The sequence below is a fragment of the Hyla sarda genome, chromosome 1 (genome assembly GCF_029499605.1).
Source record: "Hyla sarda isolate aHylSar1 chromosome 1, aHylSar1.hap1, whole genome shotgun sequence".
Lineage (NCBI taxonomy): Eukaryota > Metazoa > Chordata > Amphibia > Anura > Hylidae > Hyla > Hyla sarda.
In genome coordinates, this window is record NC_079189.1 from 135,068,115 (window position 1) to 135,086,943 (window position 18,829).

Here is an 18,829-nt window from a genome sequence, read left to right on the forward strand (position 1 = left end):
CCTGAGGACAACATCCTTGACAAAAGTCTGCTCCTCAGGTTCTCAGGCTCCAAGAAGAGGGGGAGACCCAAGGGGGGGGGTACTGTTACGCCGAGCGCTCCGGGTTCCCGCTCCTCCCCGGAGCGCTCGCTTCTCCCCCTCCGCTGCAGCGCTCCGGTCACGTCCTCTGACCCGGGGCGCTGCGATCCTGCTGCCAGCCGGGATGCGATTCGCGATGCGGGTAGCGCCCGCTCGCGATGCGCACCCCGGCTCCCCTACCTGACTCGCTCCCCGTCTGTTCTGTCCCGGCGCGCGCGGCCCCGCTCCCTAGGGCGCGCGCGCGCCGGGTCTCTGCGATTTAAAGGGCCACTGCGCCGCTGATTGGCGCAGTGGTTCCAATTAGGATTATCACCTGTGCACTTCCCTATATTACCTCACTTCCCTTGCACTCCCTTGCCGGATCTTGTTGCCTTAGTGCCAGTGAAAGCGTTCCTTGTGTGTTCTTTGCCAGTGTTTCCAGACCTTCTGCCGTTGCCCCTGACTACGATCCTTGCTGCCTGCCCCGACCTTCTGCTACGTCCGACCTTGCTTCTGCCTACTCCCTTGTACCGCGCCTATCTTCAGCAGCCAGAGAGGTGAGCCGTTGCTAGTGGATACGACCTGGTCACTACCGCCGCAGCAAGACCATCCCGCTTTGCGGCGGGCTCTGGTGAAAACCAGTAGTGGCTTAGAACCGGTCCACTAGCACGGTCCACGCCATCCCTCTCTGGCACAGAGGGTCCACTACCTGCCAGCCGGCATCGTGACAACTGCCGACCTGACTGCTGTCCAGAAGGCCATCATTGACACCCTCAAGCAAGTGGGTAAGACAAAGAAAGAAATTTCTGAACAAATAGGCTGTTCCCAGAGTGCTGTATCAAGGCACCTCAGTGGGAAGTCTGTGGGAAGGAAAAATGTGGCAGAAAACGCTCCACAACGAGAAGAGGTGACCATAACTTGAGGAAGATTGTGGAGAAGGACCGATTCCAGATCTTGGGGGACCTGCGGAAGCAGTGGACTGAGTCTGGAGTAGAAACATCCAGAGCCACCGTGCACAGGCGTGTGCAGGAAATGGGCTACAGGTGCCGCATTCCCCACGTCAAGCCACTTTTGAACCAGAAACAGCAGCAGAAGCGCCTGACCTGGGCTACAGAGAAGCACCACTGGACTGTTGCTCAGTGGTCCAAAGTACTTTTTTCGGATGAAAGCAAATTTTGCATGTCATTCGGAAATCAAGGTGCCAGAGTCTGGAGGAAGACTGGGATGAAGGAAATGCCAAAATGCCTGAAGTCCAGTGTCAAATACCCATAGTCAGTGATGGTCTGGGGTGCCATGTCAGCTGCTGGTGTTGGTCCACTGTGTTTTATCAAGGGCAGGGTCAATGCAGCTAGCTATCAGGAGATTTTGGAGCACTTCATGCTCCCATCTGCTGAGAAGCTTTATGGAGATGAAGATTTCATTTTTCAGCATGACCTGGCACCTGCTCACAGTACCAAAACCACTGGTAAATGGTTTACTGACCATGGTATTACTGTGCTCAATTGGTCTGCCAACTCTCCTGACCTGAACCCCATAGAGAATCTGTGGGATATTGTGAAGAGAAAGTTGAGAGACGCAAGACCCAACACTCTGGACGAGCTTAAGGCCGCTATCGAAGCATCCTGGGCCTCCATAACACCTCAGCAGTGCCACAGGCTGATTGCCTCCATGCCACGCCGCATCGAAGCAGTCATTTCTGCATAAGGATTCCCGATCAAGTATTGAGTGCATAACTGAACATAATTATTTGAAGGTTAACTTTTTTGTATTTAAAACACTTTTCTTTTATTGGTTGGATGAAATATGCTAATTTTTTAGATAGGAATTTGGGTTTTCATGAGCTGTATGCCAAAATCATCAGTATTAAAACAATAAAAGACCTGAAATATTTCAGTTGGTGTGCAATGAATCTAAAATATAGGAAAGTTTCATTTTTATCATTACATTATGGAAAATAATGAACTTTATCACAATATGCAAATTTTTTGAGAAGGACTTGTATATGCAATGAGACATGTTTTGATGCAAATTATTCCTGAATTTGTGTGCCTTTGCAAAGTGAATGTGCCCCACTCTCTTTCAGGCTATTTTTATATTTGAATGTCCGATATGTTTTATAGAGAATGTCCGGCATCCAAGGTATAATGGTGAAGTAAAATCCGGCTTTATTTCACTTAACACATACAGGAGAACAAACACGATAAGATCTGGTGCATTTCACTCTAAAAGTGTTTAATCATAGACTGCAGACACATGCTATATGCCATACTTAAATACAAAAAAAAAAGGTTTAGGGTCACCTGACCTCTTCATTCACAATGCTCTTGGAAATTCCAGTCAGAAATAGGAAAATCCCAAAACCTGAAACGGATTTACATAATAATCCACATGGTGCATCCACATAGTATGTTTTTACAAGACAGCATTATTTTCAACAGCATTTTACTGAATGTACATTCCCTTATAAAAAAAGAGAGAGTGTGGCTGCTGGAAGGAACACCAGTGTACTGGTTCTCGTAATTGGCAGCTCCTATACCCACTTCCACTGCAACACTTAATAGATGAAGGGTCACAAAAGACGCAACAAGGTGTGAACAGGAACATGAATAGATATACTTGTATGTCATAATCAGATCCAAACGCTGATTAAGGCCCTGAGGAGATCGTGTAACCAGCACAAATATCCAATAGGTCTCTCTATTTAAAAGGCGTCTTCTGTGATCCCCCTCCTCTAACATGATTCTTTATACTGGGAGATACATTTCCTTTTTGATCAGAGCAACCCCTTTTTCCACCATATCCAGTGGATAGGTTGCTTTATAGATGACCTTCTACTGGTGTGGAAGGTCACAGAAAGTGATTTTCATCAGTTCGTATAATCAGGCCCGTTGCTACAGGACAGGCAAACCAAGCAATTGCTTGGGGCCCTGAGCTGGCTGGGGGGCCCTGAGCACAGCCAGTGCTTGCCCGTCCTGTAGCTACGGGGAAATTCCCCCCATCACCAGGGACAGATTAACAATCGTGCTCTTGGAGTTTGAGCTCCAGGCCCCAGGCACCCAGTCAAACAAGAGGGCCCCCGAATGTCTGACATTTAAAAAAATAAATAAACTCATTTGCAGCTTTGGAGTTCTTCTCACCTCACCACAATCACGCTCCCCCCCCCCCACCCCCCGCTGCACTTGGTATCTTCTCTAAGCCCCGGACTCTTCTCTCAGCCGTCTGAGCAGGAGGAGGGGGATGGGGGAGGAGAGAGCACAGAGCTGTGAGGAGAGGAGACCGCAGAGGCTGTACAACATGGGGCCTGACTACAGTAGGTGTCCCTGCTTGTATATTTGTGTGTATAAGCATGTGTGTGTGGATATAAAAGTGTGTGTACATATGTGTATGTCTATGTACCCTGCCTGTGTTTGTGTTACTACTGTGGATGACTATATGTAAAGTGCATGTGTGTATCTATACCAGTGTTTCCCAACCAGGGTGCCTCCAGTTGTTACAAAACTACAACTCCCAGCATGCCCGGACAGCCAAAGGCTGTCCGGGCATGCTGGGAGTTGTAGTTTTGCAACCTCTATAGGCATCCTGGTTGGGAAACACTGATCTATTCTATCTGTGTGTGTATGATGCATGTACAGTATGTAATGTGTACAGTATGTGTGTGTGTATGATGCATGCACAGTAAGTAATGTGTACAGTGTTTTGTGGGTGTATGATGCATGTATAGTATGTAATGTGTACAGTATGTGTGTGTGTATGAAGCATGTACAATATGTAATGTGTACAGCATGTTGTGTATGTATGATGCATGTACAGTATGTAATGTGTACAGTATGTTGTGTGTGTATGAAGCATGTACAGTATGTAATGTGTACAGTATGTTGTGTGTGTATGAAGCATACATGTACAGTATGTAATGTGCACAGTATGTTGTGTGTATGATGCATGCACAGTATGTAATGTGTACAGTATGTTGTGTGTGTATGAAGCATGCATGTACAGTATGTAATGCGTATTGTGTGTGTATATAATGCATGCAGTGGCGGATCCAGGGCGGAGAAATGGGGCAATTGCCCCGTCCCGTGCTTGTGCCCATTGGAAAGCAACGCGGAGGAGCAGAGCAACGAACAGGACATGCGCTGGCCAGCATGGTAAGTGACCAGCGGCACATTAGCTTCAGTGCTCCGACCACCGCTCCTCCAGTCCCGGGACCTACTGATATGGTCGCCAGACCACCGAAGTAGGGCAGTAAACAGGCATACAGCCTCCAGCCATACACTGTATGGCTGGAGGCTATATGTCTGTGGGGGAACATTCTACACCTAATGTGGGGGACTATACTGCACCTAATGTGGGGGGACTATACTGCACCTAATGTGGGGAAATTATAGCCTAATGTAGGGAGAACTATACTGCACCTAATGTGGGGGGACTATACTGCACCTAATGTGGGGGAACTATAGCCTAATGTGGGGAGAACTATACTGCACCTAATGTGGGGAACTATACTGCACCTAATGTGGGGTAAACTATACTGCCAACCTAATGTGGAGAACTATACTGCACCTAATGTGGAGAACTATACTGCACCTAATGTGGGGAACTATACTGCACCTAATGGGAGAACTATACTGCACCTAATGTGGAGAACTATACTGCACCTAATGTGGGGAACTATACTGCACCTAATGTTGGGAGACTATACTGCACCTAATGTGGGGGAACTACAGCCTAATGTAGGGGAACTGTACAGAACCTAATGTGGGGAACTATACTGCCTAATGTGGGGAACTATACTGCACCTAATTTGGGGAACTATACTGCCTAATGTGGGGTAACTATACTGCACCTAATGTGGGGAGCTATACTGCACATAATGTGGGAGACTATACTTCACCTAATGTGAGGGAACTAAACTGCACCTAATGTGTGGGAACTATACTGCACCTAATGTGGGGGAACACTTCTAGCCTAATGTGGGGAGAACTCTGCTGCACCTAATGTGGGGGGAACTGTGCCGCACCTAACGTGGGGGGGGAACTGTGCCGCACCTAACGTGGGGGGAACTGTGCCACACCTAACGTGGGGGGAACTGTGCTGCACCTAATGTGGGGGCCTTGTATCGATGTTCGCTCATGTCGCTCTCCCAGCATTCAAGGGCCGGCGATACTACGTCCTGATGCCGGCCCTAGAGTGTGACGTGCGTGAAAATCAAGGAGGGGGGGCCTCCATGTCCATTTTGCTTGGGGCCCCCAAATTCCTTCAAACGGCCCTGCGTATCATACACAAATCATAACCATTTAAATTTAAGATTTACATCGCACTACAGTGTGCACTCTGTGAATTTTCTGGATATAACCCTGTCTTTGGGAAATGGCAAAATAATAATGAATCCTTAGGAAGGAAACCGCAAGTAATTCAGTATTACGTGCAGCTTCATATCACCCATGACATGTGATAAACAATATTCCCTTTGAGCAATTGCGCTTACTGCAGCATAATTCCCCATAGGACAGTGCATACCAGAAGGAAAAGGAAGATGCAAAAAACGATTTAGAGACAGAGGTTACTCAGATCATGTGATTCAAAAGGCATCAGACAGAGCAGATAATGTGGATAGATGGCAGCTAATAACAGATAAATCAAACAGGCATATGAAAGATAGTTGAGGTAAAAAATGAAAACCAGTGTTCATTACGCCATACAGTACTCAATTTGGCAGCATTAGAAATATCATAAAGAAATACATCACTGTTTTAGAAATAGATCCAATTTTAAAAGATCTAGTGGCGTCAGGGATAGACGTGGTGTCGAGGAGAGGACCATCACTAGGAGCAATGCTGTCTCCTAGATTGTGTCTCAGTAGTAACAAGAGTAGAAAGAAAGGTTGGTTAAGGCATACAGGAAACTGGAAATGCGGACATAATCGTATCACATGCCAGTATATGCAATGTAAGAATACATTTACCTCCTTTGCCACACAAAAAAACACGTCATGAAGGATTACGTGAACTGCAACACAAAGTCAGTAGTTCGTTTAGCATCCTTCATGTTGCACCAGTGCCAATATGTGGGCTGCACAATAAACTCACTTAAAACAAGGATTAGACGACACACATCTGATGTCCGCAGCAGCAACTTCCACATATCCAATTTGAGTCAACATTTTAGATACGTTCGCAGGTCATGGGCATCGAAAAAGCAAAGAATCATCTTAGAGGAGGGCATCACAGAAGATGCTTTTTAAATAGAGAGACCTTTTGGATATTTGTGCTGGTTACACGGTCTCCTCAGGGCCTTAAACAGTGTTTGGATCTGATTATGACATACTAGTACAGTGACCCCCCGACCTACAATGGCCCCGACATACGATCATTTCAACATATGATGGCCTCTCAGAGGCCATTGCATGTTGAAGACAGCATCAACTTACAATGCATTTGTATGTCGGGGCCATCGCATAAACGTCTATCCGGCAGCACAGACTGCTTCAGCTGCCGCCGGATAGCCGTTTAAGGCACTCTGGACTGTCCTCTTCGGGATCCCCTGCATCGCCGTCGCTCTCCTTCGCCGTCATCACGTCGCCGCCCCATCATCCAATAGGAGCGGTGTGCGGAGCGGCGTGCGCAGCGACATTATGACAACGATGAAGAGCGACGATCCCAGGCAGCAGAGACGGTCCGGAGCGGTGGGGACACCCCGGGGACGCGGTGACAGCGATGGAGGGCGACATCCAGGGCAGCGGTGACGGTCCGGAGCGGCGGGGACAGGTGAGTATAACATCCTATACTTTACACGGATCCCTCAACATATGATGGTTTCAACTAACGATGGTTTATTTGGAACGAATTACCATCTTATGTTGAGGGACCACTGTATATCTATTAATGTACCTGTTCACACCTTGTTGCATCTTTTGTGACCCTTCATCTATTAAGTGTTGCTGTGGAAGTGAGTATAGGAGCTGCCAATTACGAGAACCAGTACACTGGTGTTCCTTCCAGCAGCCACACTCTCTTTTTTATAAGGGAATATACATTCAGTAAAATGCTGTTGAAAATAATGCTGTCTTGTAAAAACATACTATGTGGATGCACCATGTGGATCATTATGTAAATCTGTTTCGTGTTATGGGATGTCCCTATTCCTGACTGGAGTTTCCAAGAGCATTGTGAATGAAGAGGTCAGGTGACCCCCCCCCTTTTTTTTTTTTTTTTAGTATTTAAGTATGGCATATAGCATGTGTCTGCAGTCTATGATTAAGAGCTTCTAGCATGAAACGCATCAGATCTTATCGTGTTTGTTCTCCTGTATGTGTTACCTGAAATAAAGCCGGATTTTACTTCACCATTATACCTTGGATGCCGGACATTCTCTTTGCTGTCTTGTACCTGTATTGAAGCCGGGGAGGGACTGGCAGCTCCAGGCACAGGTGTTGGTTGAACTTTGGGTGAACTGTTACCGTACCACTGCATGGACTAACTACCTAATATCTGGCTGCAGACGTATGATTGGAGTGGTGGTCATTCATGCACCTTGTCGCACCAATTCACGTCTATGCGTCTGAGTAGATACAACTTTTTATGTTTATTTTTGAATGTGTAAACTACAAACAGTTTTTAAAGCAGAATATGGGATTTCAACAAACTGTATGTATGCTCTTTATTGTCATACTAGCTGTCCATCAAAACGAACAGACCGCTTATGCTTGCAGACTATTGTATTTGATGCATTGACAGTACTTGGATGTTATATTGTATTCTCAAATTGAAGTTCTGATACTATTAATATTTTAAATGTTTCTGAGATATACCGCTCATCACACATTCTCTCTCACACCCAAACCTATAAATAGTTTATGAAAATAAAGGTTTGCTGTTTACCTCGATTGTTTACCTCGATAATAAATGAATATCCACTGACCTTTTATTATTACCCACATATTGTCAACCATTCACCACCTTAAGGCATACCTATCATAGTTAAAAAAAAAAAAAGCCATATGTTACCCGGTCTCTAATCCTGATCGTGTACATATATGTTTTATGTCTCTAGGATCTTTATATCCAGAGATATAAGCATTTATCTGTTGCTCAGTAACTTTTTCATTGTGCAGACTGGGGGGGGGGGGGCATTCACACTGAGAACGGGGGAGGGGGGGTATAATGGCAGCCGAGTACAGGGTGGGGGGGTTAGGGGCATAATGGGACACAGGACCGGGCGCAGCTGAGAACCTGGGGATGGGGGGGATCTGCCTGCATCCCGCACTGCCTGTGTGTGCGTGCTCCCTGAGCTCGTTCACAGGCAGTGTGTGCCCGCGCATAGGCTGTATTCATACAGTTGAATTCTCCTCTACTGGATACCGGCCTGCTTAATGGCCAGTATCTGGTATACTGCAAAATCAACACTAGTCTGTCTGGCTAAAGACAGACGACCCCTAGTGGTGGCTATTTTTAGATTTAATTTCTGGGGAAAATTAACTTTTTTTAAAATAAATTTATATTGCAAAAAGCCATCATATGATTAGTTCTGTAACATATAAAACGTTTTCAATAATGACAGTGCCTCTTTAAAATTAATCTTTCAGCTCTATTGGCTGCTTAGAGCTGCAGACACTGTTGGATAGCTGTTAGGGTATAAAAACAAACTGTATCTTTCCTGGAGCTGAGTGGGTGGCCAAACTTATAAAATGAACTTTTTATTTCTCAGGCAAGTGTCAAGAAGGTTGGGTTGAGATGCTCAAGTGCCACAGCATGGCATACCTCTTTGTTTGCCTTCAGGGCTAGCTCTGCCTATAGGAAAAATAGGCAGCCGCCTAGAGTGCCCTCATGATGGGGGGGGGGGTGTGCCGCTCTGCCTGCTGCAAAAAAGTTACAACCAGCATCCGAGTCACTTGTTCAGACAGGATGGGGCATTTCAAAGGGCGGACCAATGGGTGGAGCCAAGAGGGCAGCAAAATTAGCTTTTGCCTATAGGGTGGCAAAAATCCTTGCATCAGCCCTGCTTGCCTTCACCTCCCAGCCCCTGCTTGACTAATGTATTGACTTGTACATCTTGCAAGGAAGGTGCATTTTCAAGGTGAGATACATTTTCCTGTTCTTACACAGGATATTAATTTAAATTGCTGTGCACCACAACTTTGTCACATGTACAGCCAAAATTCTGACATGTCAGGTATTTTAAAGTGGGGCTACATGTGTTATTAAAGCTGAACAAATCTAGATACTTTACTAATCTTTCTGAAACCAAAACTGTTTGATTTTGCTACTAACAACCAATCACAGCTCAGCTTTCATTTTACTGGAGCTTGTTAAATGGGTTATCCAGAATTTACAGAGCCAATTTCTTTAAAAAATAGCTCTACGTCTGTTCCCAGGTTGTGTGCGGTATTATAACTTGGCTCCATTCACTTCAATGGAACTGAGATGCAAAACCACACCCAACCTGGAGAAATACGGGGAGCGATTTTTGAAAGAAATTAGCTCTGTTTTTCTATTCTTGGATAACCCCTTTAAGATATGAAAGCTAATCTGTGATTGGTTGCTGTGGGAAAGCCAGAAAGAATTTTCTCAATCACAAAAACAAAGTTTCTGTTCACATAACATTCAGTGTGTTCACTGGGAAAACATCCTGATGTGAAGAACATGTAGCTCTGACACATGCAATTATAATGCTCCCTAAAGTTCCAATATTATTGGTTCCAAGATGAATATTGTTAAAACCATTGTATCTTAAAGGGGTTGTGCGCTGCCCTGACTTTCGGAGCTCCGCTCACAGCGTCCGTAAGTTCATTACTCTGAACGCTGTGTGCGGGCTTCCGTGTTCGCGGCCGGCGGGCGTGACGTCTCGCCCACCCCCTCGTGACGTCTCGCCCGCCCCGTCGTGATGTCTCGCCCGCCCCCTCGTGACGTCACGCCCGCCCCCTCTACCAAAGTCTATGGGAAGGGGGCGTGATAGTGTTCGCGCCCCCTTCCCATAGACTTTTGTTGAGGGGGTGGGCGAGACGTCACGAGGGGCCGGGCGCTGTGAGCGGAGCTTCGAAAGTCAGGGCAGCGCACAACCCCTTTAGGACCATAGGAGACATTTAACATGGTGTCTACTCATTTTGTTTTGTGTAAATTAGTCCCTAACTATTTTTTGCGACTTTTCACATACAGCAATTTTTCACACCACTGCATTTGCCTGTACTTTTTTTTTTTTTTTTGCAGTGGTCATCAATCCATCTTTTACGACTTTTGTAAAAAAGTTGCTAATTTATGTGCAATAGACCACATTTATGCGCTCTGTCACAATAAAAAGTGGCACGTAGTGAAAGTGTCTGTACCACGCAATATTTTCAGTCATCACTATCACTGATGATTCTTTATACAATTCATGTAAGGCTGTGTGACATTTTGATAAATAAGTCCCAGCCATGTCAAATACAGCGCAAGGAAAAAAAATAAAAAACATGTACATCACACACACTATGATAACTTCTTCCCCATAACTCTATGGAAAACCAATGAACTAATTACTAAGCAATACAGATAAGGGGAGCGTTTACAATGCCTTTTTTTTTCTATTTAACATATACGTTTTTTTTACTTATACATTAATAGATGCTAAAAACAGGTTCTGCCGTATACCATCCCTCCACTGACTTACATTATTTAAAGAAACAGACTGTAACCTGTATGTGTTTTTGGGGCATATACAATAGCCTACTTTACTATTTTTTTGTATACAGAAAAATGAAATGTAATGCTGGAAGCTATAAATCACTTTATACACAGAGGGCAAGTGCATCTTTAGGGTAAATAATGCACAGTTTACCTGAGAAACAAAATGAAACCTGCTGTCCAAATGAGCAGCTAGTCCTGTCATGCCCCCTTCCATAGACATGAATGGAGGGGGTGTGGTGTGACGTCACAAGGGGGCGTGTCCTAACATCATGTCTCCGAAACCTAGGGTTTTTGAGACTGGAGCAGCACCCGGCGCAGAATGCCAGGTGCTCCACGGAGATCCAGTGGCGGGACCCCCATGATCCTTTGAATAGGGGATAAGATGTCTAAGGGCAGAATACCCCTTTGAACCCTTAGCATTTTCCTAATATACTTTTTAAAATAATTTGAATGCTAAAGATGTAAAAAAAAAAAGTGGTTTAAAAAAATGGTGCCTAGTTCTTTTGGTCTAGCAACTAGGTGGACCATTTTTCTGAAGGGAGGGGGAGGGGTGTGGTTCTCCCCCTGCTCTACTCCATGCTGTCCCTCAGTGCAGTGTATCAGCCAGCTTTCACCAGTGTGAGACAGCTTGCAGCCTTTCAAAAGAGGAGCATTTCCATGCAAGCAATACAAGTTACTCAATAATTATTTATTTGCAAAATGGTTTCTCTTTGGTCATTTTATGAACTTATTTCTTGTGTATTTGCACCACATAGGTTCCATATGGCTGTTTCATGGTTCTAAAAAGCCTTCACTTTGGGCACAAAGTGGTACAAATGTAAAACAATTTATTTTTTGGCAGAAAATTGAGGTATTTCTTGTGTACTTGCACCATATAGATCCCACATGGCAGCATGAGAGATATATAGAGCATGCACTTTAGGCACAAAGTTTTGAAAATGTAAAAATGTATGTCAAACAAAAATAGAGTAAAAGAAACATTGCTGCACATCCACAATTTGCATATTGATCTATTTGCATCTCAGCATAATTTCAATAACTAACAGGTTGCTAGTATACATTTTGATCAAAAAGTACAAGCCCATTCGCCATGTGGGTCCACAACCTAACACTGGCTTAGCACCAGGCGGCGACCTCTACCTCCGTGACACCAAGCCCACCAGGCAAATGACCCAGTGGCCAGGCAGTCCCACTGCTGCTTGATCAAACCCCCGGCTCCGGTCCACACCACCCCACAGCCAAAGCATCACAGCAACAATGTCCGCCACAGGGCACAATAACCACAACTAGTTTTTCTGGATGGCTCATTTTCTGATCATATCCTGTTTTTGGAACCCTAATCTGCTGCACTTTTCAGTCCAGTTAAAAAACTAAATGCATTCGAAAAATTTGCCCAAATTCTGCCCGAATTCTTTTCATGTGACAATACTGAAGAAAGGACACTTTGCTACAATGTAAAGTAGTTAGTGCACAGCCTGTGTTTGATGTTGTGTTCCCTCAACATAATTCAACACACAGCCATTAACCCCTTAAGAATCAAGCAAATTTTGACCTTAAAGACCAGGCCAATTTTCGTTTTTGCACTTTCCTTTTTTTTCCCTCCTCCCCTTCTAAAAATCACAATGCTTTCAATTTGGCACCTACATACCCATATAAGGGCTTGTTTTTTGTGCCACCAATTGTACTTCGTAATGATATCAATCATTTAATAACAAAATCTACCGCAAAACCCCAAAATATATATTTGTGGGGTTAAATTGAAAAAACAAACAAAAACAGGGGGCTTCCGTTTCTACACAGTGCAATTTTTGGTAAAAATGACACATTATCTTTCTTCTGTAGGCCCACACAGTCACAAGGATACCCAATTGTTCTAGGTTTTATTTTACTACTTTACTACTTTACTACTAAATGATAACTGCTTGCCCCAAAAAGTGTTCTCTGCTCATGAGAATGGTTTAAACCCTGTTAACGGGACCAGGGCATACATGTACACCCTTGGCCCTTAAAGAGGCACTGTCATTGTTAAAAACTTTTCATATATTGCAGGACTCATTATAATATGACATTTCACAATATACACCAGTTAAAAAAAAAAAACTATTTTCACCTGAAATTCAAGCTCAAAATAGCCACCACTAGGGGTCGCCTGTCTTTTAGCCAGACAGACTAGTCTAGATTTTACAGCATACTGGATACCGGCCGTAAAGCATACTGGTATCCAGTATAGGAGATTTCTATGGTGTATGCAAAACTACAGATAAAGGATGTGTGGACATGCTGGGAGCTGTAGTTTTAAAACAGCTGGAGGCAACACTGCTCTAACACAGTTATTTACAAACATTGCAGCTTCAGTTGTTACTAAACTACAACTCCCAGCATGCTGAAATAGTCAAAGCTTTCTCAGACTCCTGAATGACAAAGAAGTTGATCAGACATTCAGGAGTCTGTGAAAGATGAATGACACACATAGTGACAGCTATGCTGATTAGCATCCAGCTTTACTAGGAGAAGATAAAACAGATAGAACATGTATTCATAAAAATGCTGTACTTTTATCAAAAATCCTTCCACTAATTTTATAAAGATCTATTCTTATATTTATGCATTTTATCCTGTTATGAATTCACCATAATGTCTTCTGATTACTGCAGGCAAGCTCCAAGTATCTTCCTCTGACACATGACACAGCATAAAACCAGAGAGGAAAGGGTTACAGAGTAGACAGTACTGATTGGCTGACTGCACAGGCTTGCTCCTGTGAGGGAGACAGACTGACACGCCCCCTCCAGCCTGCACAATGAAAAAATAACTCACCAGCAGATAAATGCTTATATCGCTGGATATATAGGTCCGAGACACATAAAAATTATAGGCACATGATCAGGATTGGGTCCTGAGTAACATATCACTTTTTTATTTTTTTTGCACTATGACAGGTACGCTTTAAATGCAAGGATGCCTTTCGTCCTGGACAGGTTAATGCCTAAACCTTGGCATCAAAAGTGAGTACCCCCCCCAAAGTGTAAATGTAGAAATTGGGCCTAAATAGACATCCCCCCCAGTATCATGTGACTTGTTAGAGTTACAAGGTCTCAGGTGTGAATAGGGATCAGGTGTTTTAAATTTGGTCTTATCCCTTTCACACTCTCTAATACTGTTCACTGGAAGTTTAACATGGCATATCATGGCAAAGAACTCTCTGAGGATCCGGGAAAAAAAAGAATCATTGCTCTACATAAAGATGGCCGGGGCTATAAGAAGATTGCCAAGACTCTGAAACTGAGCAGCACAGTGGGCAAGAACATACAGGGGTTTCACAGGACAGGTCCCATTAAAAACAGGCCTTTCCATGGTCTACCAAAGAAGTTAAGTGCACATGCTCAGCATCATATCCAAAGGTTGTATTTAGAAAATAGAGAAAATGCTAATTCTAACAGCATTGCTGCAAAGGTTGAAGAGATGTGGGGTCAGCCTGTCAGTGTTGAGACCATCTGCCGTACACTGCCTCAAATTGGTCTGCATGACTGTCAGAACGAAGCCTCTTTTAAAGATAATGAACAAGTCTGCAAACAGTTAGGTGAAGACAAGCAGACTAAGGGCATGGATTACTGGAACCATGTCCTGTGGTCCGATGAGGGGTGCACTCGCTTTTGTGAGCGTCATTGAATCATTTTTTTGTATTGTTCTTTTTAACATTACAAAAATATCTTTGCAGGCTGATTCTTCTGACTTAAGTGAGTGAATTTTAATAGTAAGACAAGATACTGCCACATCCTTTTATAAGTATATGCGTTATTGATTCCTTGTAAAAGGTTTAACATTTAGGGGTACTGCTAGATAAGCTACTTGCACTTATATTTAGAATAATTAAATGATGACTTACAGCATTCTGCCTCCTTCATCTCTGAGTCAAAGATATTCACACCAAACTTCTCATAGTGCTTCTCAAAGTGCTTGTCAAGCTGCTGAGACCACCCATTGTTGTCTCCTGTGGGTTTGAAAAAGAGCAAACTGTGATTATAAGTGTCTTATAAGAAAAACAAGAAAGAAAAAAAAAACACAAGAAAGTTAGAAAGGCTGCTTTTACACCAATCTGGATTCCCTAAAACCATCTTTCACACAGCCCATCGCAGAGTGAACGGCCACATGAGCCATCAATGGATCGCTCCTGCAACCAATACAATCTGCCCAGCAATAGTTTTAGATTAAAGGTATACTCCACTGGAAAACATTTTCTTTTAAATCAACTGGTGCCAGAAAGTTAAACAGATTTGTTAATTACTTCTATTTAAAAAATCTTAATACTTCCAGTACTTATCATCTGCTGCATACTACAGTGGAAGTTCATTTCTTTTTGAATTTCCTTTCTGTCTGACCACAGTGCTCTCTGCTGACACCTCTGTCCATTTTAGGAACTGTCCAGAGTAGGAACAAATCTCCATAGTAAACCTATCCTGCTCTGGACAGTTCCTAAAATGAACAGAGGTGTCGGAAGAGAGCACCGTGGTCAGACAGAAAGGAAATTCAAAAAGAAATGAACTTCCCCAGTAGTATACAGTAGCTGATAAGTACTGGAAGGATTAAGACTTTTAAATTGAAGTAATTTAAAAATCTGTTTAACTTTCTGGCAGCAGTTGATTAAAAAAAATGTTTTCCATTGGAGTACTTTAAGGATGTTGGAGACCCCTATGTAAAAATGAGGAAGGTCCCTTTCTTCATTAGCTGTGTTACTGTATATGATGCATTGCTAACAATGTGGTATGAGATCAGAAAACATGTCTGATTTCTTCCTGTAACAGTGCTACTCTTTTTGTAAAGGCTGTGTTTAGTATTGCAGCTCAGTCCCATTAAAATGAAAAGTTAAAGGGGTACTCCAGTGAAAAACAAAATGTTTAAAATCAACTGGTACCAAAAAGTTAAATAGATTTGTAAATAACTTCTATTCATAATTCTTAATCCTTCCAGTACAAGCTGCTGTATTCTACAGAGGAAGTTGTGGAGTTATTTTCAGTCACAGTGCTCTCTGCTGACACCTCTGTCCATGTCAGGAACTGTCCAGAGCAGGAACAAATCCCCATAGCAAACCTCTCCTGCTCTGAACAGTTCCTGACCTGGACAGAGGTGTCAGCAGAGAGCACTGCGGTCAGACAAAGAAGAACTACACAACTTCCTCTGTAGTATACAGCAGCTGATAAGTACTGGAAGGATTAAGATGTTAAAATAGAAGTAATTTAAAACTCTGTTTAACTTTCTGGCACCAGTTGATTAGCAAAAATTTGTTTTCCACCGCAGTTTCCCTTTAAGCTGCAATACCATACACATTTCAACAATATGTTGTTCATGAAACAAAGTATGAAGTTTACTTCTGATATCATACAACAACCCTTTTAACTTATGTTTTACATAACATATTTAATTACTGGGCGATTCCACTGATGTCAATAGGATCTGAAGATAATGTAATGTAGTGTATCAGGGAAACCTCATTGTCCTTCATTGTTTGCTGTTGGGTTAACCAAGTATGGATTTTAACATATCCAATCCATTGTTCATTAAGGAGATCAATGCTTCTTATGCCTCTCTCCATGTCAATAAAGCTTATCAGGCCATCAGATTTCCTCTAATCAGGAATGGAACCAGGAGAAAGGAACTTTAAAGGGGGTACTCCGGTCGAAAACTTTTTTTTTCTTCTTTTAAATCAACTGGTGCCAGAAAGTTAAAGGGGTTATCCAGCATAAGGTGATTTTAGTATGTACCCTTCAGACAGTAATGGACATGCTTAGGAAGGATCTGCACTTGTCTTGGGGCTACATTGCTATGTTGTGAGATTACCATAACACTGTGGCTTGCTGTTTGTGAACTGGTATTTCCTGTTTGACTTTTTTTTTTTTTTTACTACAAATCCCACAATTCCATCTTCCTCCCTCCCACACATCAGCCACCCCACCCATTGAAACATAAATTTGCTGTATCCATTCAAATAAGTGTGGTTTTCAATCAGGGTGCCTACAGCTGTTGCATTAGTTGCAGATTGATCCCTCCACCCATTGAAGCAGACAGGCTCCCTGTCATCAGCTGACTAGTGATGTCAGGTCTCGGCCGCATTGCAACCTGGGAAAAATCAGTCATCAGACCTGAGGAAGTGGGAGTATCCCACGAAACAGCTGTCATCATTGCTGGGAGCGTCCCGGCGTCCGCACCCACTGCACCTATGCTGTCCACCACATGCCGCAACTTTTGGATCATCATGCAATAAAGAAACTATATCCAAAGAAATTTGAGGTGGTGAGTCCTATCCTTTTCTATATCTATATAATTTACAAATCTGTTTAACTTTCTGGCACCAGTTGATTAAAAAAAAAAAAAAGTTTTCCACCGGAGTACCCCTTTAACTCTAATATTCAAACATATATTGCTAAACATGTGCTTTATACTGTCTTTATAAACTTACTGCTGGGTCTGTTTGGGAAAGGCTGGTGGTAATTGATGGTGCTAGAGGCCCTTTCTGCCTTTCCTAGAATACCCTGCATCATAATAATTCAACCTTCCCCCCCCCCCCCCCCGGATAAATTTTATGTCTGATTGGTTAATTTTTTTCAAAAGCTTTTGCATATATTAATTAAATACAGTGCATAGTGAAAGTATTTGGCCCCCTTGAACTTTTCCACCATTTGCCACATTTCAGGCTTCAAACATAAAGATATAAAACTGTAATTTTTGTGAAGAATAAACAACAAGTGGGACACAATCATGAAGTGGAAGCAAACTCTCTCCAGAGTGCAGCAAACTCTCTCCAGAAGTTCAGTGAGGATCTCTGAATGATCCAATGTTGACCTAAATGTCTAATGATGATAAATAGAATCAACTTGTGTGTAATCAAGTCTCCATATAAATGCACCTGCACTGTGAAAGTCTCAGAGGTCCGTTTAAAGCGCAGAGAGCATCATGAAGAACAAGGAACAAACCAGGCCGGTCCATGATACTGTTGTGGAGAAGCACTGTGCAAGCGATAATATTGAAATGGAAGGAGTATCAGACCACTGCAAATCTACGAAGACCTGGCCGTCCCTCTAAACTTTCAGCGCATACAAAGAGAAGAGTGATCAGAGATGCAGCAAAGAGGCCCATGATCACTCTGGATGAACTGCAGAGATCTACAGCTGAGTTGGGAGACTCTGTCCATAGGACAACAATCAGTCGTATACTGCACAAATCTGGCCTTTATGGAGGAGTGGCAAGAAGAAAGCCATTTCTTAAAGATATCCATAAAAAGTGTTGTTTAATGTTTGCCACAAGCCACCTGGGAGACACACCAAACATGTGGAAGAAGGTGCTCTGGTCAGATGAAACCAAAATCGAACTTTTTGATTTGTTAAAAAAGTTTGAAATATCCATTAAATTTCGTTCATGATTGTGTCCCACTTGTTGTTGATTCTTCACAAAAAATTACAGTTTTATATCTTTATGTTTGAAGCCTGAAATGTGGCAAAAGGTCGAAAAGTTCAAGGGGCCTGTATACTTTCACTATGCACTGTAACATACCTCATTTGTTGTTTATAAGGTCGGTTTCACACGAGCATGTTACGTGTGTATCTTTGCATCCGTGTCTTGGACACAAGTTGGCCTGACCGTGTTTCTGATGACCCAAACTGTCAGCTGTAAATATTTTTTGTTTTCACCTTATTGTCTCCCCTCATGCTATTTCACTGAAGTGAAAGTGAAGTGAATAATAAATCTATTATTCAGAAACATTGGTGCATCATCCAAAATGATACTGATTTGCAAGCCATTAGTAGCCAGAAACCAGTTATCTCTTTTAAAAAAGTGAAAACCATTGGCAGTTCCATTGTATGCAGTAAGTTCACCAGAACAAATCCAAATGCAAGTTGGTTACAAAGATCGCTCCCAGCAGGGAACTACAAGTGTGGTTCCTGTGCCTGGTGTAGCCATATGGATACGAATAAAGCCGTTTGCATTGGAGGTGTCCCGGTGAACTTAAATGGAATGGTGTGTTGCAGAACCAAAAACCTTGTGTATGTGATAGTGTGCTCTTGTAAGCGTTTTTACATAGGGTGCACTATCAGATCTCTAAACACTCTTTTTAGGGAACA

At 43.0% G+C, this 18,829-nt stretch overlaps 1 protein-coding gene across 4 annotated transcripts in view; it reads right to left on the reverse strand.

Annotated features, from left to right (window-relative positions):
* The window catches only part of RXFP1 (relaxin family peptide receptor 1), a 379,356-nt gene that overhangs the window by 122,627 nt on the left and 237,900 nt on the right, over positions 1-18,829 (reverse strand). For all 4 annotated transcript variants that reach the window (XM_056561804.1, XM_056561796.1, XM_056561789.1 and 1 more), the window contains one exon: positions 14,602-14,706. In XM_056561804.1, the coding sequence (XP_056417779.1) occupies positions 14,602-14,620 (19 nt within the window). In that variant the 5' untranslated portion in view covers positions 14,621-14,706. The remainder of the gene's footprint in view (positions 1-14,601; positions 14,707-18,829) is intronic.